Below are 27,025 nucleotides of genomic sequence, written 5' to 3' on the forward strand. Positions count from 1 at the left end.
ATAAATTGATGTGCTGGGTAGAAGCAAATCCATTGATGAACATGATGACCAAATCGACTTCACTTGCCTTTGTACAATTGGAGATTGCATGTTTTGCTGCCAGTCTTCAGCAACTAATGACTGGAGCTGACAGTTCAAAGTATCATATGTTTAAAGGGTTGCGTAGAACGTGTGTCGCTCAACATTTTAGAACTGCAACAAATCACCTGCAAACTGAAGGACTACTCGATCATCAGTACCAAACACTTCATGCTGCTCTCAAGTGCCATTACTCACAGTGGATTGACACCTTAATGTGTATTGTTGGGCATACATACCACCTGAAAAGAAGACTAGCAGGCATCTTTGGCAGAAATTTGGATAGTAAAATGCCTGGCTCATTCCACTGACTTTTTGCTTGTGTCTCTGTATCTGATGGACTGTGAGTTACCACTTTAGTGACTAAGGTTAAACAACATATCGCTCACATCCATGCATCTCGTTCTCAGGCACACATCGTGCAGCTAGTATTTACCCACAAGATATTGATAGGTTGCAACCACGTGATGCTGTATGATGAAACTATCTGGGCAGCGCTGCATCAACCGTATTCCACGTCTTGTAAAGTGCTATAATGCGGTGATCAAACATTCACTATTTTGCTTAATGGAAAGCTCTCAGTCTCCTCCACTCAAAGCCTTAAGCCACTATGGGTATTGCTGGATCAAAAAAGTGACAAAAGGCTAGCCTGTCAACAAGACAATCTTACACCTTCCTCTGAAACATCACACAATGGTCTTCATATCTGCTTTCCTCCCCCAGATGGAGAGAATGATGCACTGAGGTCACCACTTAAATGTGGTGACAACACCCCTCCCCCAGATTGAGGGAATGACTTAGCAATGTCCTTGGTTCAAGACTGCATTGACACCCCTCCCACCTCTTGCTGGCTGTCTCCTAAGGATCTTGCCATTCCTGCACCAATACATTCAGGAATGTAGAAATCTTTCCCCCTTTTGATGCTCTTTGCATGGAGACAACGGCCTGCAGAGGTCACAGTAGTGACTGAAATTTAGACCAAGGAACAAAATTTGTTTCTTGATGTCTTTGCCTATGACCTCTTTGGACTGGTTTCTGAGTTAAGCATATGTGTACTTTGATGACTTTTGTTTAAGCAAATAAAGATGGTTAATTTCGTAATAAATGCAAGCACAGAATTTCCCAAAGACTACAACAACAATGTATGGCCATATCCTTAAATTGTAATTTAAAAATAATGAGGAACAATGTAGGTACGTTACCAAAACTTTTTTTACTGGGCTGACACAGGTGACTGGACAGTATCATTTAATGTAAGTCATGTATAAAAAAGACCTAGATTATGCAAGCAGATATTACGTTGAACTTAGATACATTTGAGATGATCTCCAAACTTTTACACTCAGCAAAATTTACAGATCACTAATCCAAAGGCAGATGGGTAACCTGATTAAGCTTAATTACAAAGATGCTAAATGGAAACTAGTGGGAAAAATATTTTGCATATTTTCAGCCTTGTATGATGTGACAAATGAAACTATAGTGACAGGAGAGAAATTATATAAGATAAAATGAAGTCCCATACATGACTACGAACTGACAGATACCATAGCTCACTGATTGATCTACATATACATCTACACTCTGCAAATCACCGTGAAGTGCACAGCAGAGTACGTCGTGTTGTATCATTTATTAAAGTTTCTTTCCATCCCATTCAATATGGAGCACAGTAAGAAAGATTGTTTGAATGCCCCAGTGCATGCTATAATTATTCTAATCTTGTCCCCACAACACCTATGTGAGTGACATGTAAGGAATTATAGTATATTTCTAGAGTAGTTATTTAAAGTCAGTTCTTAAAACTTTGTTAGTAGACTGTCTCAGGTTAGTTATGCCTATCTTCAAGAGTCTGTTAGTTCAGGCTCTTCAGTATCTCTGTGACACTCTCTCATAGGTCAGACAGACATTTGACCATTTGTACTGTCGTTATCCATATATGTTCAATATCCCCTGTTAGTCCTATTTGGTATGAGTCCTACACATTTGAGAAATATTCTAGAATGGGTCACATTTGTAAGCAATTTGCTTTGTAGACTGATGGCACTTACCCACTCTTCTACCAATAAACTGAAGTCTGCCACCTGCATTACCCACAACTGAGCTTCTGCGAAAGTTCCAGTTTATGTCCCTACAAACTGTTACCCGCAGGTATTTGTATCAGTTGGCCAGTTCCAACTGTGACTTTTTGATATTATAGTCATAGGATACAACGATTTTTTGTTTTGTAAAGCGCACAATTTTACATTTCTGAACATTTAAAGTAAGGTGCCAGTCTTAGCACAACTCTGAAATCTTATAAATATCTAACTGAATATTTATGCAGCTTCTTTATAAATAATTGTGTCATCTGCAAAAATTGTGAGGTTACTATTAATATTGTCTGACAAAAAGGGTCCCAGCACACTTCCCTGTGGTGCATCGAAAGTTACTTCTGCATCTGATGTCGATTCTCCATCCAAGTTAACAAGCTGCATCCTTCCTACCAAAAAGTCCTCAATTTTTCAAATTTTACTTGATGCCCCATATGATTGACTTTTGACAATAAGCATAGGTGTGTTACTGAGTCTAATACTTTTCAAAAATCAATATATACTGCATCTACCTGACAGTCTTGACCCAAAAGTTTCAGTATGCCATGTGAGGAAAGTTTGAGTTGGGCTTCACCTGATCTATGTTTTCAGAAAAGGTGCTGATTTGCATGGAGGAGTACAATCTGTTCAAGATACCTCATTATGTTTGAGCTCAGAATATGTTCTAAGATTCCAAGAACTCCGTGTCAAGGATAGTTGTGCACCGTGGCAGTGCAGATCTGATTACATTGCAATTGACATATGAAACTACTGATTTTTTATTTAGTTTTCTGAACATATTTGTATTTCTGCTTGTTTTAATTATCCTTTACACTTTGATAACCATTGTTATCACAACTGCATCATAGTTGCTGATACCAGTATGGGTGTTGACATTATTAAAGAGGTCAGGTTTATTTATTGTCATTAGATCAAATACATTTCCATCATGAATGGGGTTCTGAACTATCTGTTGTAGGTAGTTTACAGAGAAGGCCTTTACTAATATTTCACAGGATATCTTACCACACTCACCTCTAACAAAACTTTAATTTTCCCACTTTATTGTTCGATGATTAAAGTCTTCACCAATGATTACAGAATTATTAGGGAACTGACATACAAATGAACTAAGATTTTCTCTAAGGTTTTCAGTTACATCAGGAATTGAGTCTGGTGGGTGAGAGCAGGATTCAATTACCATTTTAGGCCCATCCTGATTCTGGGTCTTGCCCAAACAGTCTCACATGGAATTTCTACCTTGGTGGATTTGAGTTCCTTGTCTACTATGACAAATAACCACCTCCATTTCCTAGTAGCCTATCCTTTCGACATACACTTAAAAAATTTTCCCATAACTATGTCGTAAAAGGAGAGCCGAACTGCAAGAAAAGGTTCCAAAACTGTCTCCACTTGACCTGTCCTAGCTAATACAGATGAATGTATATACACAAACATAAAACAAAAGTTTATGGTCTACATCCTCTTAAGTTCCAATATTTCGTTTTAAGCAAAATATTTCCACATGAATTATTCACAGAATTGTCATCAGAAGTCTGTGAGCAGTGCTGAGAATAACACATAAACTGTGCATCTCTATGAAATACACTAGACTACTTTACTATTACATTTGTATTGGCTGTTTGTATTTTACCATACAACAGTTGTATTTACTATTTTGTTAAAGACAGCTAATTTCCTCATTACAAAATAATGTAAAATCAATTTATTAAAAATTACTTTCCAATTTTGACCTGTCCAATATCGTATGTACAACCTTACAATTCTATGATTTATATGAACTGTTTTGTTTAATATAGATAATTTCTTGCTACAAAATAATGTAAAAATAAATTTGTAAAAATTACTTGTAAATAGCTCTCTTGACCTGTCCAATATCACATGTACAGCTGTACAATATTATGATTGCCTGGATCAATAAAAATACAATACAATACAATACAATACAATACAATACACAGTTTAGTGAAAAAATGGTTAGAAACGAGGGGTACAGAGTGGAAGGGAGCAGTTTTGCGTGCTGCTATATTCTGATTTTTCCTTAGTCTTCACATTTGTAACGGATTTTCTGACGCTCTTATTAATGTAATAGAAGTATAATCTGCGATATTGGATGTTATTTACACTAAAATTGGTCTCTTTCCAGACTTTGTTCGGCTTTGTAACTTCATACTGATAAAAAAAACGAAAGATTAAATTGCCATTTAAATTCTTCTCTGTCACAAATATTTTGTTTTTTATCAGAATATGTCGCGATTTCCGAGAGCTTACTCAAGCAAGCGACAAGCTAGTTTCTCTCGCAACTTAACTGGGTCGAGTGCTATCGTTAATGGTCACGTGATTCTGACTGGATAACAGATCTTTGTGTTCACGGAACTTCATAGGTGCTAAGGTGCATTTGAACAGGAGAGCGCGAAAGTGACGCAGAGCTAAAGGTCAACAATAAGTGTTAAACATAAAAACTGCAATTTGAAAGCCATACAGTAATTAATGGGAGAAGCAGTGATGGAGACTGGAGCGTTGACAGTTTATCAGTGCAAAGAATGTAATCATATAGTAAGTGACAGCAGTGTACGTGTTAGTGAGAACGGGAAAATACTGGTATTGACAGGTGAGTCAGTTTACGTTGTCTCGAAGTATAAATTTTTCTTCCTTGACATTACTGTTTATTTGCTCGTAATACTTTACAGCACATTAGATGAATATAATGTTATTATTAAGGCTGTATAAGAACCTACTCTATGTTCATTTATTGTCGCCGGTACCATTTTTTGACAATTGTCGACATAGCGTTGTGAGCAAGGTAAGGGTTGCTACACTCTGTTGCCAGTAATCATTCCCGTAGAGATTTGTGTGTGGACATTTATGGATGTTTAAATTCTAAGAGTGCCTCAGATAATGTAATTCCTACGAAATTTGCGTGTGTAATAGAAGAGTGTTTTATAAGTCATGCCTTAATTCCCATTAATTCAAATACTATCGTAGTGAACATACCCCATTGACATGACTTGACGGAAGCTTCATGTGTAAACTGTTGTTGTTGTCTTCAGTCCTGAGACTGGTTTGATGCAGCTCTCCATGCTACTCTATCCTGTGCAAGCTGCTTCATCTCCCAGTACCTACTGCAACCTACATCCTTTTGAATCTGCTTAGTGTACTCATCTCTCGGTCTCCCTCTACGATTTTTACCCTCCACGCTGCCCTCCAACGCTAAATTTGTGATCCCTTGATGCCTCAAAACATGTCCTACCAACCGATCCCTTCTTCTAGTCAAGTTGTGCCACAAACTTCTCTTCTCCCCAATCCTATTCAATACCTCCTCATTAGTTACGTGACCTATCCACCTTATCTTCAGTATTCTTCTGTAGCACCACATTTCGAAAGCTTCTATTCTCTTCTTGTCCAAACTAGTAATCGTCCATGTTTCACTTCCATACATGGCTACACTCCAAACAAATACTTTCAGAAACGACTTCCTGATACATAAATCTATATTCGATGTTAACAAATTTCTCTTCTTCAGAAACGCTTTCCTTGCCATTGCCAGTCTACATTTTATATCCTCTCTACTTCGACCATCATCAGTTATTTTACTTCTAAATAGCAAAACTCCTTTACTACTTTAAGTGTCTCATTTCCTAATGTAATTCCCTCAGCATCACCTGATTTAATTTGACTACATTCCATTATCCTCGTTTTGCTTTTGTTGATGTTCATCTTATATCCTCCTCTCAAGACACTGTCCATTCCGTTCAACTGCTCTTCCAAGTCCTTTGCCGTCTCTGACAGAATTACAATGTCATCGGCGAACCTCAAAGTTATTACTTCGTCTCCATGAATTTTAATACCTACTCCGAATTTTTCTTTTGTTTCCTTTACTGCTTGCTCAATATACAGATTGAATAACTTCGGGGAGAGGCTACAACCCTGTCTTACTCCCTTCCCAACCACTGCTTCCCTTTCATGTCACTTTACTCTTATAACTGCCATCTGGTTTCTGTACAAATTGTAAATAGCCTTTCGCTCCCTGTATTTTACCCCTGCCACCTTTAGAATTTGAAAAAGAGTATTCCAGTCAACATTGTCAAAAGCTTTCTCTAAGTCTACAAATGCTAGAAATGTAGGTTTGCCTTTTCTTAATTTTTCTTCTAAGATAAGTCGTAAGGTCAGTATTGCCTCACGTGTTCCAACATTTCGACGGAATCCAAACTGATCCTCATCGAGGTCCGCATCTACCAGTTTTTCCATTCGTCTGTAAAGAATTCGCGTTAGTATTTTGCAGCTGTGACTTATTAAACTAATAGTTCGGTAATTTTCACATTTGTCAGCGCCTGCTTTCTTTGGGATTGGAATTATTATATTCTTCTTGAAGTCTGAGGGTATTTCGCCTGTCTCATACATCTTGCTCACCAGCTGGTAGAGTTTTGTCATGACTGGCTCCCCCAAGGCCGTCAGTAGTTCTAATGGAATGTTGTCTACTCCGGGGGCTTTGTTTCGACTCAGGTCTTTCAGTGCTCTGTCAAACTCTTCACGCAGTATCATATCTCCCATTTCTTCTTCATCTACATCCTCTTCCATTTCCATAATATTGTCCTCAAGTACATTGCCATAGTATAGACCCTCTATATACTCCTTCCACCTTTTTGCTTTCCCTTCTTTGCTTAGGACTGGGTTTCCATCAAAGCTCTTGATATTCATACAAGTAGTTCTCTTCTCTCCGAAGGTCTCTTTAATTTTTGTGTAGACAGTATCTATCTTACCCCTCGTGATATAAGCCTCCACATCCTTACATTTGTCCTCTAGCCATCCCTGCTTAGCCATTTTGCACTTTCTGTCGATCTCATTTTTGAGACGTCTGTATTCCTTTTTGCCTGCTTCATTCACTGCATTTTTATATTTTCTCCTTTCATCAATTAAATTCAATATTTCTTCTGTTACCCAAGGATTTCTAGCAGCCCTCGTCTTTTTACCTACTTTATCCTCTGCTGCCTTCACTACTTCATCCCTCAGAGCTACCCATTCTTCTTCTACTGTATTTCTTTTCCCTATCCCTGTCAATTGTCCCGTTATGCTCTCCCTGAAACTCTGTACAACCCCTGGTTCTTTCGGTTTATCCAGGTCCCATCTCCTTAATTTCCCACATTTTTGCAGTTTCTTCATTTTTAATCTACAGGTCATAACCAATAGATTGTGGTCCGAGTCCACATCTGCCCCTGGAAATGTCTTACAACTTAAAACCTGGTTCCTAAATCTCTGTCTTACCATTATATAATCTATTTGATACCTTTTAGTATCTCCAGGGTTCTTCCACGTATACAACCTTCTTTCATGATTCTTAAACTAGGAAGTATTAAATAGGAAGTATTAAATACGAATAATAGATATAAACTAATCTGTGATCATTTCAATAACGTGACACTAAGCACTTTCAAAGGGATCGTTATACAAAACATGGGCAGCACTTTAATCTGGTAAATGAGCTTTGTCAGGCTATTGAAGAAGTTGTTATTGATAAGATAAAACTGCTAAATTCAATCCACAGTCTTGAATATAAATGTCTCCAACAGGGAAACTTCCAGTGATGACAAAGATCTGCCCTTACAAGTCTTGGTCTAGGTCTATTGAACTGCAACCACCACCATTAACTACAAAGTCAGATAATTGTAACTCTGTGCTAAAATCGAAAGTTAAAGATTGTGATTATATGTTCTTCTCTCATATAAACATAGTCAGTGAGAAATAAACTTCATGAACTTGAACTGCTTTTAGAAGACCTGCATTGTGATATTCTGTGCGTAAATGAGCACTAGCTTAAAGAATATGAATCAAAGATGTATACTCCTGTTGGTTTTACATTTTTAACTGCTATTTTAGATCAGCTATGGAAAATGGAGTGTCAATACTAATGAAAAGTGAACTAAACCATACAGTTAATATAATAGATCTCAAGCACTTACTCCACGAAGGATTGAAATTGCTGCCATTCACTTCCCCGAATGCAAGATTGTTGTAGTATCCATGTACTGTGCCCCCAAGACTGGTGCCAAAGTTTTTGTCCAGCATGTAGTTAATCTCTTAATGTACTTAGATATAAGAACCATAAAATTTTAATATTTGGTGACATTAATACTGATGTGTTGGTGCAAAATCCTAAAAGTAGATTGCTGCTAGATACCCTCAAGTCATACAGTTACGTGTGCCTTAACTATTAGCCTACCAGGCAGAATGTCTGCCTAGATAATGTCATATCAAACATTTGCAAAGATGATGTAATCTTAAATGCTGTTAAACCAATGCTCTCTAACCTTATGCAATTTTCTTGAAATTAATGGCATTCAAAAAAGAACAGGCTCAACCAATAGAACCCAGGACAGTGAGGCAGTTAAACCCATCAAATATAACAAATCACACACAGACTTATGATCATGGAATCTTGTAATGCAGTCGTGGAAAATGAGTCATTAAGTGTTGCTTTTTATTATTTCTTAGACACCATTACTGCTATCTTTAATGGAATATTGCCCCCTCATCATTAAACACAATAGACTAAATGCAAGGAGAAAACAGAAAAGTAACTGACTGGTATACACCTTACTTAAATAACTTAAGGATTCTCTTGAGAATTTACTATGATAAAGCTTTGCTTGAATAATGAGTATAGACACTAATATGCCACTTTAAAAAAGCTGTACAGAAAAGAAATCATTTCTGCAAAGAAAAAAGCTAATGATGACCTCAAACAGAGGTAGGTGTAGACAGGACACAACAAACTTTCAATATGAAATTGAAAAAGAATGTAGGAAAGCCATCGAAAAGGAAGAAAGTTTTGTTGTTGGGCAGTTATCATGCCAGAGATGTAGGCCAACTTCTGCAGGAGGAATTAGGACCAGAATACCAGGTCACAAATTTTTTCAAACCAAGTGTTAGTCTGGATCAGGTGACAGAGGATTTAGGTTCACTCTGTAAAGGATTTAGCAGGGAAGACGCTGTGGTTATTGTGGGAGGGCCAGGGAACAGCATCGACAGAGATCCTGTGTACAGTATAGAGTGTGACTTGGTAAAGATTGTCGGCATCGAGACACACCAATGTTGAATTTGTATCTGTCCTGAGATGCCATGACTGGCCTCATTTGAACTCTTCTGTTGGGAGAGTTAATTTGGAGTTGGAACGGCTGCTTGGGTCGGGTGTGGGGGCTCATATTGGTGTGGTTCCTGTTGATTTTCTCAGTAGGTAGGACTATACCAGGCACGGCCTACATCTCAACAGGAAAGGGAAGGAGAAACATGCTGGGGTAATAGCAGGAGGGGGAGGCACTGCCATGAATGGTAAAATACCAGTGGTTACAGGTGTTGGTGCAGCACCTTTTTTAGGATGGGTAAGACAGAAAGATGTCAAGTTCTACGAGAGGTCAGGATTGAAACAAATCTTCAGTTTAGGAAATAAATTAAACAGCACAATTCCAGCACATTGGATCACCCAACCCAGTTGACATAATCTGCCTCTCTGAACACCATGTGGCCACTGGTATAGGAACTAGGCCTAAGCACAATGAGAAACTCAGACAAGAGAGTACTGCAAATGTTAGAATAAGGAAAGGTTCTCATAAAAGTATAATTAAAAATAATGTAAGTATTTCACCAAAATATGGGGAGTTAATGTTAGAATAAGGAAAGGTTCTCATAAAAGTATAATTAAAAATAATGTAAGTATTTCACCAAAATATGGGGAGTTTAAAGAATAAAGTACATGAGCTTCTGGTTTGTTTAGAAGATATAAAAGCTGAGGATGAAATATACTATGCTTGTCTGAGCATAACATTGTTACTGATATGGATAAGGTTAATGTAAGTGGATATAAGCTCTCTGCACATGTAATGAGAGAAAATATGGAGAAAGGAGAAGTAGCCATATATGTCAAAAGTTACCGTTGTGCAAAAAGTATAGAAACAAAAGTTATGTGTAGAGAAACAGAGAAGCATGTGCCTGTGAACTTAAATTAAATAAAGGCACATTTATGATTGTAACTGTATATAGGTCCCCATCAGGAAATTATCTATTTCTGAAAAGTTTGGACTCCTTGTTGTGCTATCTGTCACAGGGGGAAGCAAATTATTATTTGTGGGGACGTCAATGTAGATTCTCTGAAAGAGGATAATAGGAAAAATGACCTTGAAGTATTATTTGGTTCTTTCAATTTGACACCCATTATTGATTTTCCTACTCGGGTGGTAAAGGATAGCAGCTCACTGATAGATAACTTCTTTATAGACCAAGATAAGTTTAACCGGATAAATGCTCAGCCTGTTGAGAATGGTCTTTCTGATCATGGTGCACAGCTATTTACAATATATGACATAGCTCCATTCAGCAGCACTAAACAGTCCTCCAAAGTAGTACGTTCAGTCAACAATTTAACAATTGCAAATTTCAGGGAAAGCCTACAGCAATTAGACTGGGATGAGGTGTACCGTGAACTTGATGCCAATTTAAAATATAATTTATTTCATGACACTTTTGTAAATGCATTTGAAAACTTGCTTCCCCAAGAAAATAGTTAAATATACTCGTAAGAAACCATGTAACAAACCATGGCTTACTAAGGGTATAAAAATATCTTATAACCGGAAAAGGGAAATGTATCTAACAGCAAGAAAGAGTAGTGACCCAGAAACTATCAAACATTATAAAAACTACTGTGCTATATTAAGAAAAGTTATTAAAAATCCAGAAGTATGTGTATCGTGTCTGAAATCAGCAACTCTGATAATAAAATTAAAACAATTTGGAATATTATTAAAAGAGAAACAGGTCAACCAAGAGCACAGGAAGACAAGTTTTACTACCAAATTGAATGAAAACTTTACAAACAAAAAGTCAGAAATAGAAAATATTTTTAATAATCATTTTCTAAATGTTGTAGGATCCAGGTGTTCATTAGAAGATGCTAGGCAGTTAATGGAAGAGGCCATACCTATGCAATTTGATACAATTGAAACCTCACCCACTTCTCCCTCTGAAATTTGGAAAATAATAAACTTGCTTAAAAGCAAAAACTCACATGGTGATGGCATTTCCAGCAAAATACTAAAAGCTTGTTCTCAACAGATAAGTAAGATTCTCAGCCACCTGTGTAATAGCTCTCTGCAACAGGGCATTTTCCCTGATAGACTGAAATATGCTATTGTTATACTTCTGCATTAAAAAAAGGGATAGATCTGATGTCAACAATTACCATCCAATCTCCCTTCTAACAGCTTTATCCAAAATTTTTGAGAAAGTAATGTATTCAAGAGTAGCTTCACACATCTGTACAAATGAAGTACTAACAAAATGTCAGTTTGGTTTCCAGAAAGAGTTTTCAACAGAAAATGCCATATATGCTTTCACCAATCAAATTTTGAATGATGTGAATAACCGAACACCACCCATTAGGATTTTTTGTGATCTCTCTAAGGCTTTTGATTGTGTAAATCATGAAATTCTGCTAGACAAGCCCAAGTATTGTGGCATGAGGGGGACACTGCACAAATGGTTTAATTCGTACCTAACTGGAAGAGTGCAGAAAGTTGAATTAAGCAGTTCTCATAATATGCAAAGATCAGCACATTCCTCAAACTGGGAACTATCAAGAATGGGGTTCCACAAGGGTCCGTCTTGGGTCCTTTGTTGTTCTTAATATATATTAATGACTTGCCATTCTATATTCATGAAGAGGCAAAGTTAGTTCTCTTTGCTGATGATACAAGTATAGTACTCACACCTGACAAACAAGAATTAACTGATGAAATTGTCAATGTCTTTCAGAAAATTACTAAGTGGTTCCTTGTAAACGGGCTCTCACTGAATTTTGATAAGACACAGTACATACAGTTCCGTACAGTAAATGGTATGACGCTGTTAATAAATATAGACCTTAACCAGAAGTATATAGCTAAGGTAGAATATTCCAAATTTTTAGGTGTGTCCATTGATGAGAGATTAAATTGGAAGATACACATTGATGATCTGCTGAAACGTTTGAGTTCAGCTACTTATGCAATAAGGGTCATTGCAATATTTGGTGATAAACATCTTAGTAAATTAGCTTACTATGCCTATTTTCATTCATTGCATCATATGGCATCATATTTTGGGGTAATTCATCACTGAGGAAGAAAGTATTTATTGCACAAAAGCGTGTAATCAGAATAATTGCTGGAGTCCACCCAAGATCATCCTGCAGACATTTATTTAAGGATCTAGGGATATTCACAGTAGCTTCTCAGTATATATACCCTTATGAAATTTGTTATTAACAACCAAACCCAATTCAAAAGTAATAGCAGTGTGCATAACTACAATACTAGGAGAAAGGATGATCTTCACTATTCAAGATTAAATCTAACTTTGGCACAGAAAGAGGTGAATTGTACTGCCACTAAAGTCTTTTGTCACTTACCAAACAGTATCAAAAGTCTGACAGATAACCAACAAGTATTGAAGAAGAAATCAAAAGAATTTCTGAAAGAAACTCCTTCTACTCCATAGAGGAATTTTTAGATATAAATTAAGAAAAATGAGAAAACAAAAAATTATAAAAAATAAAAACACAAAAATAAAGTTGTTATATTAACTTAAATATGTTGTTCAATTAACTTAATTACGTCATGCATTTGACTCGTTCCACATCATTATGAAATATCGTATTCATGATCCATGTAACTAGTATTAATCAAATCTAATGTCAGTCCAGCAACAAACATAAAGCAGCATGGAAAATAGTGCAAGCAGAAACAGGACTAATTGCAGAAGTGCAGTTGAACTAAATAATAGTTTCATAAATTCTGGAGAATTAGTTATGACAGATGAAAGTAATTTAGATGATAATGAGGACATACTTCCCAAATTGTAGGAAACAGTTGACAGGAGACTTGCCAAAATTTGAATGGAGAACCTTTTATCCTAAGGATATACTGGATGTAGCTGGATCACTAAGCAACTCCAGAACTGAGGACATCCGTGATTTTTCTAATTTTACCATAAAGAAAATTATACACTACATGAATTCCACTGTCTTACTTAATCAATAGGATGTTTACAGAGGGAACATTTCCAGGCTGCCTTAAACTGACAATTGTATTGCCCATATACAAAAAGGGAGGCAGAAATTCACCCCAAAATAACAGACCTATATCAATATTACCAATATTATCTAAAATTGAAAAATTAATGAAAGACAAATTAAACGATTTTTTTGAATGTCACAACCTTCTCAATAAGTCTCAGTATGGATTCCGAACTGGGCTGTCAACAATAAAAGCAGTTCAGGAAGTTGTCTTCTCAATATTACACAGTTTTGAAAATAGGGAACATACTTATACAACTTGGGTTGATTTAACCAAGGCATTTGACAAGGTCTCACATAGCATTTTAATTAAGAAACTAGAAAAATATGGAATAACTGAAACAGAACTATTACTGCTGAAATCGTATTTGACAAACAGAAACCAAATGGCCTGTATAAATTCAAACAACAAATCTCACCTTCTCAAGGTAAAATACAGTATCCCACAAGGATCTATACTGGGACCTTTCTTATTCATTGTGTATGTGAATGACCTGCCCAACACATTACCATATAAATCTGTAAAAAAAAAAAAAAAAAAAAAAAAAAAAAAATGGAAATGCCATGTGGATAGGGCCTCCCTTTGGGTACACCATTCCTGGTGCAAGTCTTTAGAGTTGACGCCACTTCAGCGACTTGCGTGTCGATGGGATGAAATGATGATGAAACGCAACACCCAGTCATCACGAGGCAGAGAAAAATCCCTGGCCCCGCTGGGAATCGAACCCGGGACTCCGTGCGCAGGAAGCGAGAACGCTACCGCAAGACCATGAGCTGTGTACTATAAATCTGTAATGAAAATAAAACTAAACACATGCTCTTTTCCCTTTGAGATATTAATGATGGACCTAATGAACTCACATTCAGTAAAATTGCTAGGCATTTATCTTGATAACAAATTGTGCTGGAATACCCCCACAAAAAGATGTGCAGTAAGTTGGCAAGAGTTCTATATCTCCTTAGGAAACTGAAGGATTGGGTCAGTAAGGAGTGCATACTTACAGCATACCATGCCTTTTTTCATACTCATCTGCGTTATGGAGTACTTCTTTGGGGAAACTCTGCTGGGGCAGAAGAAAGCCATTAGATTTATTTTTGGTGTGAGCAATTTAACTTCTTGCAGGCAGTGCTTCATTGAGCACAAAATTCTTAGTTCAAAGTCTATACATACTTAAAGCACTTATGCATGCCAAAGAGAATGCCCACATGTATGAAAGCAGGTCAGATGTGCACTCATATGAAACCAGAAATAGGAACTTACAGACATTCCTTGGACACCTAGAAATAGGAACTTGTTAAACATTCCTTGGACACCTTTGAGTAAAATCCAGAATAATTTTTTACATGCTGGCGAAATATTTTACAACAATACATCACATGGAACAAGAGAATTGCATGAGAATAGATTTAAAATGGTGGTAGAGACATTGTTGAAAGAGAAAGCATTCTATAGCATAAGTGAATTCTTACATAATGGAAAAAATATGATTCTCTATTATTATAAATGTGATTGTGATCAAAGAAACAGTAATTTATGTCATACAACCATACTGATCTTTTTTATAATCATATACCATATGTTAACTTTTGTCTATGCCTATACAACACAACAGTTGTCTGCAGGCAAATAAATATGAAACATGACTTGCTCTGGTTCCATGCAAATACGTCTAGCCTATGCATACAATTAAAGTGTAATGTTCGATGCTAAATCATCAGATTTTGTTATTTTTGGTTCTTATTGCCAATGTGTGTCTGGTGCTATTTTTTTGCTTTGATTCTGGGATTGGGGTGTTGAAACGATGCAGCTCGGTAGAGTTAAACCAATACCACCTTGGACCTGCCAATACCAGACGAAACGACATGAGAAAACAAGGCCACGTAATTGCAGTGTACTTCTGTGATGTCAGTTTGCAGGGCAAAGTGACTCAGAAATGATTGGTTTAAATGTACGGAAACATATGACTGTGCACTTCACAAAATTCAGAAAAATAGCATCTTTTAACACCTTTAATGGATTACAATTGTAATCTGTGAGCTCGTACAAATGCCATATATGAATGGAACAAGATGTGGAGATATGTAATGGAATGGAAACATGCTCAGTTGTAGGTAAAGCATTTGGTAGACTTCAATTTATTAGTAGGGCACTGAGAACTGCAGGCAGTCTACAAAGTAGACTGCTTACAAAACACTCGTCCAGTCCATTCTAGAATGTTGTTCTAATGTGTGGGATCCATACCAGATAGTTCTAACACAGGATATTGAATGTATCCAAAGAAGTGTAGCACAAATGGTCAGAAGTTTGTACTTCTCTCCAGAGACCTCACGAAGATGATGAAAAACTTTAATTTCAGACACTTGAATATAGGTGCCACTTATCTTGTGAAACCCACATAAAGTTTAAAGAATCAGATCAAGGCCTAAGTAAAAAATGTAGGATTGCAATCTACTTCTGCTCCTAGGAATCAAAATGAATTTGTAGTTTTCATTTCAGTGTATAATACAATGCAAAGCTACATTTGGAATCTAATAACCTGTTAGTTGTATGTATATAATTGTTTTTATTTTTGTCAGAAAAATCCAGAAACTGGATAATCTGCACTGGCTAACTGGGAATACAACTAGATGAAATGCTATTCCACCATTACCTTGCCAAGGAATCACTAATTCCCCCTCCCTCCATCCCCCAATTTCTCTACAAATCGACAACTCCCCCATCAGATAATTATTTTCTTAGAGCAAAAGTTATACAACTACGATAAATTTAAGTCTGACTCCATTTGAACCAACAGTACATTTGTCTGTTAAAATGGCAGTAACAGGAAGGATAGTAAGAAACAATGTTTTACTTATTGTAGATATGTGAATAAGTTGGTGAATGCATGATTAATTTTGTAATTGATTAGGTGGTGTACAAGTTAACAGAATTTTACACAGGCACTTGCCATATCTGACGACGACAATAGCATTAATGTGGCAGAGCACCAGGGTGAACGGTGTTTGGATGACAGATATGGGTATGTTGTTCCATACAGCTGAAACAGTACATTAGCTCATCAGCTGTGGTGACTGGTGAGTGTTGGATGCCAGTCTCTTGGCTGTCAATTACCAGATGTTTTCAGTGGGTGAAATTACCTGGAGAATGTGCTGGCCATGCCATCAGTCGAATACCCTTTGTATCGAGTTAGTCCAGGCAGCAAGAGCAGTGCGCTGTCTTACTTTGTCTTCTTGAAAGTTGTCGTGCAGGCTTCAAAGATAGGGCACACCTATTGGCTACTGTCTAAATTACTGTCTATGAAAACCATATAGTATTGTATTGTGCACTAAGTGGGCAGCAGTGTTCTTAAAGACATAGTCCACCCCTACCCCCACTTCCTCCTTTCAGCTAACAAAAAGATGCACCACCACCACATCCAATATCAAAGTACCAAACAAAAAATAGAAAATATACACCAAATGCGCCCCCCCCCCCCCCCCCCCCACACACACACACACACACTCAATTCAACTGACAGCCATCTTTGCTTCATGAAGCCTTGAAAAAGACACATTATTCTTATGTGAACTCTCCCAGCAACGAAATAAGATAGAAAAGTAGATGAGGATGTTCTGTCCCTCGCAAAAACATATTTAACAGGCTCCCCTGAGCCAAAGTAGCATTTTTCTATTCATTTTCCATGTGAACACTTTACTTCACCCTTTCCTCTCCTCTAACTTTCTCCTTTAATTGTTGACTAATCTATTGACCCCAGCATTAGGCCTTCATGTTAATCTGCCTGATCCTTATTTAATGAGTAAGATGTTTCACTTTTCTTGCTTCTACCATTCTTTCAGGAAATTAAAGTCTACTTCCTGGTTGTGGGGGTGACTCGACTTTTTTCTGTTTTCAAAATTTTGTTGCTAGTTCATGTCATTTATGGAAGGGCACTCTGTCTATAGTGCGACATCCACTTATGGGTCATTCCATGTCAATTCAACCAATTTGAGAAAATGTAACAGAGTCTTTACAACATATGAAATACAAATCTTTTAAAGCAGAAAGTGCAAAATATCTGACTGCAAGTAGTGCAAGCTGCTCTGTATATTAAGTAAATTGGACAAAATCTCTCTTCAGAAAGAGTTCACTTATATTTACATAACATTGAATATTGTAGTCTACACTTACATTAAACTAATAAAAAAAAGTACCAGTACCTATTAAAAAACTCTAATTATAGTAGAAATAAAAATGCGGATGTATTGGCATGCGAACCACCAACAAATCACACTTTTCTTTACAAATCTGTGATTCTACTCGCTGCACTAAATAGACCAGGAGTAAGAGGACTGTACCTAACATGTTAAATCTCCTGAAAGCTTTAATCATAGCTGTGTTACTAACTGAAGTTATACCAAGAATGATGGATCATCAATATGCCGTTTCCTTGAAATGGCATACTCTCTTAATACACGAGATACAGTAATTCTTTAACCATGAATATGACATTTCTTGTCATTTTATTACAACAAATTCTACTATTAATGAAAGGTTTCCGAGAGACTCTCTTTACTGGTGCTCAGAAACAGCATACATGCATTGGGCTTCAACTGAAGGCCAATATGGCACCTTCTGACTCTGCAGTATAGGGAGATAGCGTGCATGTGATATAGGTGGCATACTACCATCTCATTGGTCAGTGTTCAAATGCACATTCAGAATACCTGATATGCTAGATATTGATTTGTACAAAGACTCCACAATGTGCTATTCCACATTACATCAGAAACTTGGAACGCTCAGCACTCAAATGTACTGTCAGTGTGCTGACAGCTATACTAATTTAATTTCAGTGGTAAATTTAAGGTTGGAGAACCACATTATTGTATCTGAAATTTATTTGATGAACAATGGCTTTTAAATATTTTCTTATTTAAAGCTATAAGATAATTTATACAGTATCTCTGTTTCAGATGCAACGGTAAAATTGGGCCCTGAACGGGAAATTGAAATACCTGGCAGTTATCCTAGCAAGGTACATCCAGCTCAGTGTCATTGTAACACTGTTCTTGGTGCTTATTGTAAAATTCCTCCCGCTAACGATCAACAGTTTAGAGAAAAGTACGTCCTTGATGCAGACAAACTACTCAGGTAAAGCAAAGTGCTGAAGTGGAGACTCCCAACATAAATAGTTATTTATTCATTCATTTGTTCATTTATTCATTTGTTCCATAAATCCCATCATGAAGGAAAGCCTTCTGGAATGTGGAATGATTAAAGTTCTACACTAGTAGAAAGAAGCAGCTACTGTAGACTAGTTCTGTAAAGTAAACCAATAACGAATTATGACTAGTGCTTATGTACTCGTACTGACAGGAGCAGCAGCAGCAGCAGCAGCGGTTGCATTATAGTGTATATATTTATGTATATTTTCAGAACAGCAAATGCTTTTGAATTGGCTACTACTGCTTCTTGTATATTGCGACTCTGCTGCTGTTTTTATTCAACATTTCAAACAAAGCATTTCTTTAACTTTACACAAAACGCTATCAGCCATCTGCGTGTAGGCTAAGTCAAACCTTGTGTAATGCAAACATTACTGACATAGCATTTACATCTTCAGTGCAGATATTTTTTTAATATATGAGAGGTCTTGTTTGTGATGTATTTGCTTACTTCATTTTTGAGTATGTGGAGATTTTCAATATTCTCCCCAATGTTTACTGAAAAGATGCCATAGACATTTAAACAAAATGTAAAAGTCAGTCATATTATGTCTAATTTTCTGATTGTGAACTGCATGGTTAATCATAAATTCACTCCTGTTTTTTTCCTACAAATGCCAATAAGAAATATTGTCTAGGCACTTAAGTGTAAGAATCTGTAGGTCCGTGAAGAGACATCTGGAAGATATTTGGTTTCAACTTCACCTAATATTCCTACTGCACACTTTGGTAGAACATATTTTTTTACATTATCTGCATTGCCCCAGAAATAATGCCACAGGACAGTATCAAGTGAAAGTGTGCAAAGGATGGCGGGAATCCCATCTGCAGAACAACACGATGAGGAAATATATGAGCAGAACTTTATGGTGAACTTATCCATGTGTTGCTATTGAACACTACCTCTTGCAATGACCTACTGACTCCAAACCCGCTACATCATTTCTTGTATGCCAGACAAACTATATCTTTTGCTATAACTACTACTTTCTTTAAGATGAAGAGATGCTAACAAAACTGCGACTTGGCTTTGGGCACTTGGCATGCCAACCTGTATAAGGGCCAACTAAGAAACCTTCCTTGCCACCCAAGATTCCAGACCCCTGTTCACTTCAGATTTGTTGATATCTTCACGACCTGGACCCCGGACCAAGACAATGTATTTTCATTCTTCCACAGCCTCAACTCTCTCTCCCACCCACTTCACCTGGTCTGAATGTTGGAACACCTGTCTGATAACTGCATAACAATCTCTGTCCCTATCAAGACTAATGGCAATCAACACCATCTCTGTTTTAATGGGTATCACCCTTTCCATACTTGAAGTCACTCCTACACAATCTGCCCACCATAGGATGGTGGGTCTGCAGTAACCAGCAGTCCTTTGCCCAGTATGTTGAAGATCTTACTAAGGCCACACACAGGCAGTTCCCTCCAAACCTAGTGTGCTAGCAGATATCCTATGCACAATCTACAAATTCTTCTAACTCACCAACTACCCTTAAGAGCTAGTTGCAAAGTAACAACCCCATCATCACCTCAGTAAAACGATGTAACCATATCCTTTGTCAAGGCTTTGACTAATTATTGTGTCCAGAAATGAGGAAGATCCTATGCTCAACGTTCACCACACCACCAGCCGTTCAGTCTAAATATCCTTGTCCATTCTTATGTCACATCCATTACACTTCTTAACACATGGGTCATACTCCTATGGAAGACCCAGATGCAATACTTGTCCCATGCACCACCCTATTCCATTTCCATCACAGACACCCTTGTGGTGTTGGGGACTAGAATAGATCTGCAGTAATTCTTTGCTTAAGTCATAAGAGGCAGCTAGAAGGAGTCTTGTACCTAGTCAAGCTTTTATGCTGGCAACTCTGCTGCTATCAGGCCATCTATCACTTTTAGCTCATTGTTTCACAACCTCTGCCTCAGACTTTTTTGGCTTAGTTAGTCTCCTTTTAGGGTTTGAGCTTCATCTCCTTAAATGACACAGAAGTGTGGGCCATTTGGAGAGCCACCCCATTCCTCCCACCCTCAATGTATGCTGAAGAATAGGTACCTGTCTAGCTTGGGGCCAGTGACTCTGGGAAACAGTCACTCAGCAAGGTAGCTTTTGCTGTAGCACAGCGACACCAACCAGGAGATCCTCTGCTAGGAGTGAGTGGCATCAGTGGATGATAGGCAAAGAAATGGATCAAACTTACCCATAGTGGTGGCTGTGCCAACACAGTAGATAGCAAAGATGACTACAGCATAGAGACTTAAAACTGCATGGCATTTCCATCTTTGTCCATGCCTTGGGATGCAAGTCAAGTAAGGAGAAATGGAGGTGGACAGTTCACTCAATTTTTGGTATTATCCTAAACTGATGGAAAAATCTTTTGCAGCAATGAATTGTTCGAAATGTTGGATAGGTTTGAAGAAGTTGCTGCAATAGAGGAAATGGGAAAACAATCTCTTTTTATCAGACAAGGCACTTCAGGCCTATGACAAGCTTGCTTATCATCTCGCATCATAACAAACTCATGAGGATTAAAGGTCTCATCTTCTACTGGGACCTAATGCTACAGACTGACTAAGAACTACACAATAAACTAGGGCAGTGTGGAGTACATTTGGTTTACCACATTAAGAGGGGACCTAAGGATAATGGGTTAGTCTCCTACGGAAATGATTTATGTTAGAAAGTTAACCACATGGTCACATGTGCGATGTCAAACCCTGTTTTCCTCCTCCTGTAAGATGTTTGACACTACATGTCCTGCTATACTAATGATGCTGCTTATGGGATGTGCAGGAGGACAGTGCATGAGAGTGGACTTTGTGAAGTACCCCCTACATTTGTTAACTGCCCAGAGTACCATCCCCCACTCATTCATTGGCATGTTCATTTTCCAAGGAGGAGAAGAAATTCCAGGAATATAAAAAAATTCTCCACCTGTCATATCAACAGGCTAAGGAAAAGTTCAAATGACCCCACCCAATCTATATGACATCGAAATGTTGACAAAATCCACACCCAGCACAATGACAAGTCTCGAACACCAACTCCTGTCCCTGGCCCTGTGCCGGTGCCTGATTTTCATTTGTGGAAGGGGACACCAGCTCCCTTTTGTTACACAAACTTGTAGCACTGGCGGCAACCACCCCATCAGCACTGCCAGGGATGTCTTGTCCTTTTTATGCACCACCAGGGAAGAGAGCACCTGCCAATCTGCTCTCCTCCAAGGGCAAAACATACCATCAGTCTGCCAACACCCAGTTGCCGAAAGAGGGTCACAGAAATTGAATGTCTCCAGAAATTGAATGTCTCCAGAAATTGAATGTTGACCCTGATTCTGCTGCTCTGACTAACCAGAACACCACCTCCCCCTCCCCTGTCCCCCTTCTCACCTTCAAATATCAAGCCGATGAATACTGACAAAGAATCACACATTCAGGGGAGCATGACTCGGTGGCAAAGTAATTTATATCCCTGTTTCCCATTCATTGCTTTGATTCCAATCTAATCTTCCTTCTGTGGAATTGTAAAGGCTAGCATTACCACTTGGGAGACTGCCATCAATTAATGGCTACTTATCTCTGCAAACAGTGTGATGCTTCAGGGGCACAGTTCTCAGAACCCCAGCTCCCTGCTGATGAAAGCTACAAATCCATAATGCCAAGAGGGCATCTGTAGGTGTTTGCTTGCTCATACACTCTGACACTTTCAATGAGGTGGTGCCACTCAACAGTGCATATAATGCTGTGACTGTTCGTGCCCACCTGTCAGGGTAACAGTATGTAATGTATATCTGTCCCCAGTTATACATACCTTATGAGGTGGCGGAGCTATTGGACCAGCTGCTCCACCTTACATCATACTGGGGTACTTCAACGCCCACAGAAAAAAACTGATTAGCAGGGGCAAAGTAACAGAGCAGTTGCTTTCAGAACTGGAAGTGTGCCTACTTAATAATGGAGCTGCAACAAATTTCAGTATGGCCTAAGGAAAATTCTCTTCTAGATATTACAGTCTGCATCCCGACATCTCATCCTTGATCCAGTGAAGCATCCATGTTGACCTCTCTCTCTCTCTCTCTCTCTCTCTCTCTCTCTCTCTCTCTCTCTCTCTCTCTGCGCTGGAAACCTGTGGCATGGTAGTCTAAAGAAATAGCTGCAGCTTTAGAGTGCGTAAAAGGGCACTTTGGTGACACAATTGCTTTCCTTTTGTGGAACATTTAATAGTTTCTAAGGGACTTTGAATGAAGGCATGGTTTTTAATAAAAAGGAGAAAGCAGGATTGTTAGGAAAAGAACGTATCATTCATGAGAACCCACACACAAATACCTTGAGTATGGACCGAACACTGGCAGCCATGAACTGACTGCAGTAGTTCTTGGTATCTCCCTCAGTGGCAACATGTATACTGATCCCATGGTCATTGCTGCATGTTTCGTAGCACACTTTGCTGAAGTGTCCGCATGGAAAAACTACCAACCTAATAGTCACACGGAAACACTTGAATGAAAAGTCTGTGCCCATGTCAGCTATATGAGTGATTTAACTCATTCTCTGAGTTACAACAGTTTCACTTAACTTGAGAAACAAACTGACACAGGTCTCTGACACTTAAGGCCCTTATATGAGTGTTTTCACTGTCTCTGGCTTTGAATGGTTTCATTTAAATACTTCATCAGCCTTTTCAGTTATATGTAACCCATCACAGATAATTCTGTTTTGGTAAATGCTTTGGTGATACGAACAGCAATCATATAAGATACATTTTTTAAATCATTTGGTGACGTACTCACTTGACTTTTAAGTACTATCATTTACCGAAAATTTGTTTTATTTCCGAGAAATATTTTTTGTTAGAGTAGTCCCACTACTGTGAACCCCGCCATTCCAAAAATTCTCCTATTCCAAACAGAGTTAAGAAAAAGTACTGATTTTTTTAACTTAAAAACAGGAGGCATAAGGTAATGACCGTACAAAAACATACATTCATTATCGTAGAAGGAAGTTACACACACACATAGGGCCTAAGCCTGATGAAAATTCCTGAAACCAATGGGAATGAAAGCTAGTAACTTCCAGTACAGTACATACAGTATGTGTTGGCTACTTTAATACAGTTCTGTACAATCATATGTCATCACTGCTAAACACAAAAACAATTAATTTATACACATTTAAGAAGTAAAATCAGTCTTTCATTCTGACGAAGAGTACTGAATCCACTTGAGGATGCAATTTTCCGCCATCGCCAGATGAACATAACATTATTTGGTGTTGATGAAGCATGCTGTTTGACATAGTGCAAGGTGAGGTCAGGAGCATTGGCCGCATATTTGTGTAATAGTTCAGTTCGAATGTTCACCTTCTCCTCACTTTCCTCTGATTCGATCTGAACTGATGGGTCTTGCACCATTGCTATGATTTCTTCGTCTACTTATTTCTGGTGGCTATTGTCCTCAAAACAGCTTTTTCTGTTTTCATGGCCAGGGTTTTTCATGACTAGTGGAAGGGGGTCACATCTTTAACTGGTGTAAAGGTTTTATCAACAAATTCCAATGTAGGTCAGAGGTTACCTTTAGTGGCGTTATCCCAACCAATAAATCACATCTTTTATTGTAATTTCCTTCTGTTTCTGTGGGATTGTGATTTCATTTTCATCCTCTTCAAGTAAGATGGGAAGCAGCATTTTTAATTATTGATTTATTTATTTTTTTGTTTAATGTCCACAACAAACTGTGGTCCATAGGCGAAGAATTGAAGTTATATTCAGTGGCAGAAAAACTGCTTTGATGTCTCAACAAACAAGTTTTGTTCCTTTTGTGTGAAACAGAACATTCCCTATAAGCAGCAGAGCACAATTAGGCAATCCATTTTCTCTATCGAACGTAGTAGCTTTAGGGACGAATCGGTGCTAAAGCCATTCCTTCAACAAGTTGCACTCCATTCAAGCATTTTTTTTTATTCTTACAAAACAAAGGTTGTATGTTGTTGATAATGCTTTTCAACACTTGTGATTTTGCCGAGTTGCATATTACCATCAGTGGAAGTTTTTTTGTTGCTGAAGTGTTGCCGCAAGCTAAGACTGTTAGATGTTTGGCCATTTTAAACCCTGGTGGAGATTTTTCTTCTTGCAAAGTAAGACATTTTGTAGGCAAAGCCTTAAAATACAGTCCGGTTTCATCTGCATTGTGAACTTCGTAGGGTCGGCAGGTTTGAGAAGAAAAATTATCTTTAACTTCTTTTAGATAATTGGCAGGTGCTTCGTTGTCAGCTGACGGCTTGCCCCAGCAATCGTGAGCTGTCTAGTTCATGTCTTCCTGCCCAATAGTAAATAAAAAATATAAAAACCACAGCTAGCTGAAAATTGCGTCACCATTCGTAACCTTGTTCAGTTGAAGTGCTTTTTCTTTTACCCAAGGATTGGAAATGGAGACTCCTTTCTGTCTTTCTTGAGTGATCCACAAGAATAACGCCTCATAAAGTTTTTGATGTGAAGACAGTTGCTTTTTGCAGCTTTTCAAGTGTTGTTTCATTTGTGGCAGAACAAAACTACTAAATTTTAACTTTTTTTGCCCAGTCACTAGTCGTTGCTTTTCAACACCATATTTGAGTGATTATTTAGTAGCACTTTCTCCCTTGTTCAAACATTCAGTTTTTGTTTTAAAGTAGAAGAATGACTGTTTACTTACCACATTTAATGTTTAACAGTTGAATTTAGGGACTACGAACATAAATAAAAAAGGCAGAGTGACTTCGTAAAGTAACTCAACACTTACCGAACATAGCTTAACAATAAATTTGGGATAATGTGTTTGGAATGTGGGGGGGAGAGGGATAGGTAGGGTGTCTGCGCTATGAGTTGTCAGAGGTCACTAGAAGATGTCCTTGCACTTAATTTACGCCTTAACCAGTCAGTTATTCATGTAATCTGCTTATTCAGAATTCCTGCTCAACCAAATGTTGTTAAGTTCCAATTAGTTCAGAATAGAGTGACATCTACTGTATTTAACAGTTTCATAATATGTATTATCCTTGCACTTGTTGTATATTGTGTTGACTTTATCCAGCCATATAATTTCTTCCTTTCTACTTCTTGTTCTGATTTAGACACAAAGTTCACTACCAAGAAAACGCCTATTCATAAATTGGGATGAAACACTGAACTGAAAGCTAACTATTTGCATTCAGTAAAAAGCCAATATTGGAAAGGCAATGACAGTGGCATCCAAGTACAGTCAGCAATGAGTAATTATTTAACAATGGCAAAACAGTTGAATGGTTCTGTTTGTAACAATGTGCCAGACTGTGTAGACTGTTTTCATTCAGTTAGTCCCACAAACTGGTTTCAATTAAAAGAAAAAAATGAATAATTCAACTGATACGTAAAACTACAACTGAATGAGTCAATTGATTTCCAACAACTGACTTTGCAGAAAGTACACAACTGTGTTCTGGATGTGGATGTCATTTTGCTTCCATGGAAACTCATATCATACACTTACATTAAGGACTGTACGCACGTACCCATAACTTTACATTGGTAACCAGTTACTTGAAGTCATTGAAAATTGCAGTGTACGCTCAGTGATCTCAAGTTACTTCTCCCTCTGCACTGGCCTTAAGGTAATCAGCTCTCGAGTCTGTAAAGTCTTCATTTTCTCACCCCCATTTTAGTTACATTGAAAAATGAAGCTTCTTGGTGTATCTGCCAGTGATGTTGTTGTGGGACAGAAGTAGAGGCTGGGTTTGAGCTCACTTTTAACCATCTGACTTGAGCACTGTCATGCGGATTTTCACCCACGATAACAAGGTCGCAGTCAAGGGAGCTGATCCTTCCCCTTTTCTTGTTTTACATCATTTTATGTGATTCCCAATGAGATGGGCAGATAACAAAGATGTTTGGTTCCTTTGAGCCCATAATCATCATTCGTCACAGGTGTATCTTATCGTATCAGAGGCAGGACCAAGTGTGAAAGCAATTGTATCAACTGCATAGATGGGAATTGACCTTACAAGAAGTTCTTAGATCCCTCAATCCTCCTGCCCTTAATCTGTGCCAGTGTTGTCTCATGTCTACCTCCATCCCTGTCTCTGTCCGTTAGCCCTGATATGCTACTCAGATCGTCCCCTCAACAGTCTGCCTGGTCCTCTGGTCACCTGTCCCTCTCAACCCACTAATCATTGTGTGTCGTCAGACACAATTTCCCCTACTTGACAAGATAGAGCTTACTAGTACCTCATTCATATGCTGTGTACTTGATGTTCTCCCACCCAATCATCAGCTATTGTTCCTTGCAACCCTCTCCCCCCTTCCTCAATCCACCCAGTATAACCCTTCACCTCCTTTGAGCTGATGGTGACACCATACTGGGAAAATCAAAAGAGACCCTGCAAATAATCTTGTTCACTGAATTGGGGGAAATGTACATTTGTCTTTGGCATCATACACCAGGTGTACATTATTTTTATCTGCTCGTTCTGACAATTTCATTCCACTTCCATTAATTTCATTGTAGCCACAGTAAGAAAGATAACT

The 27,025-nt window shown here is 38.0% G+C and overlaps 1 protein-coding gene across 1 annotated transcript in view; it reads left to right on the top strand.

The window, feature by feature from the left end:
* The first annotated feature begins 4,492 nt into the window (after positions 1-4,492).
* Positions 4,493-27,025, top strand: part of LOC126266712 (uncharacterized) — a 30,629-nt gene continuing 8,096 nt past the window's right edge. Inside the window, exons 1-2 of the mRNA XM_049971163.1 lie at positions 4,493-4,782; positions 18,229-18,406. Coding sequence (XP_049827120.1) covers positions 4,662-4,782; positions 18,229-18,406 — 299 coding nt within the window. The 5' untranslated portion in view covers positions 4,493-4,661. The remainder of the gene's footprint in view (positions 4,783-18,228; positions 18,407-27,025) is intronic.

The sequence above is a fragment of the Schistocerca gregaria genome, chromosome 4 (assembly GCF_023897955.1).
Source record: "Schistocerca gregaria isolate iqSchGreg1 chromosome 4, iqSchGreg1.2, whole genome shotgun sequence".
NCBI lineage: Eukaryota > Metazoa > Arthropoda > Insecta > Orthoptera > Acrididae > Schistocerca > Schistocerca gregaria.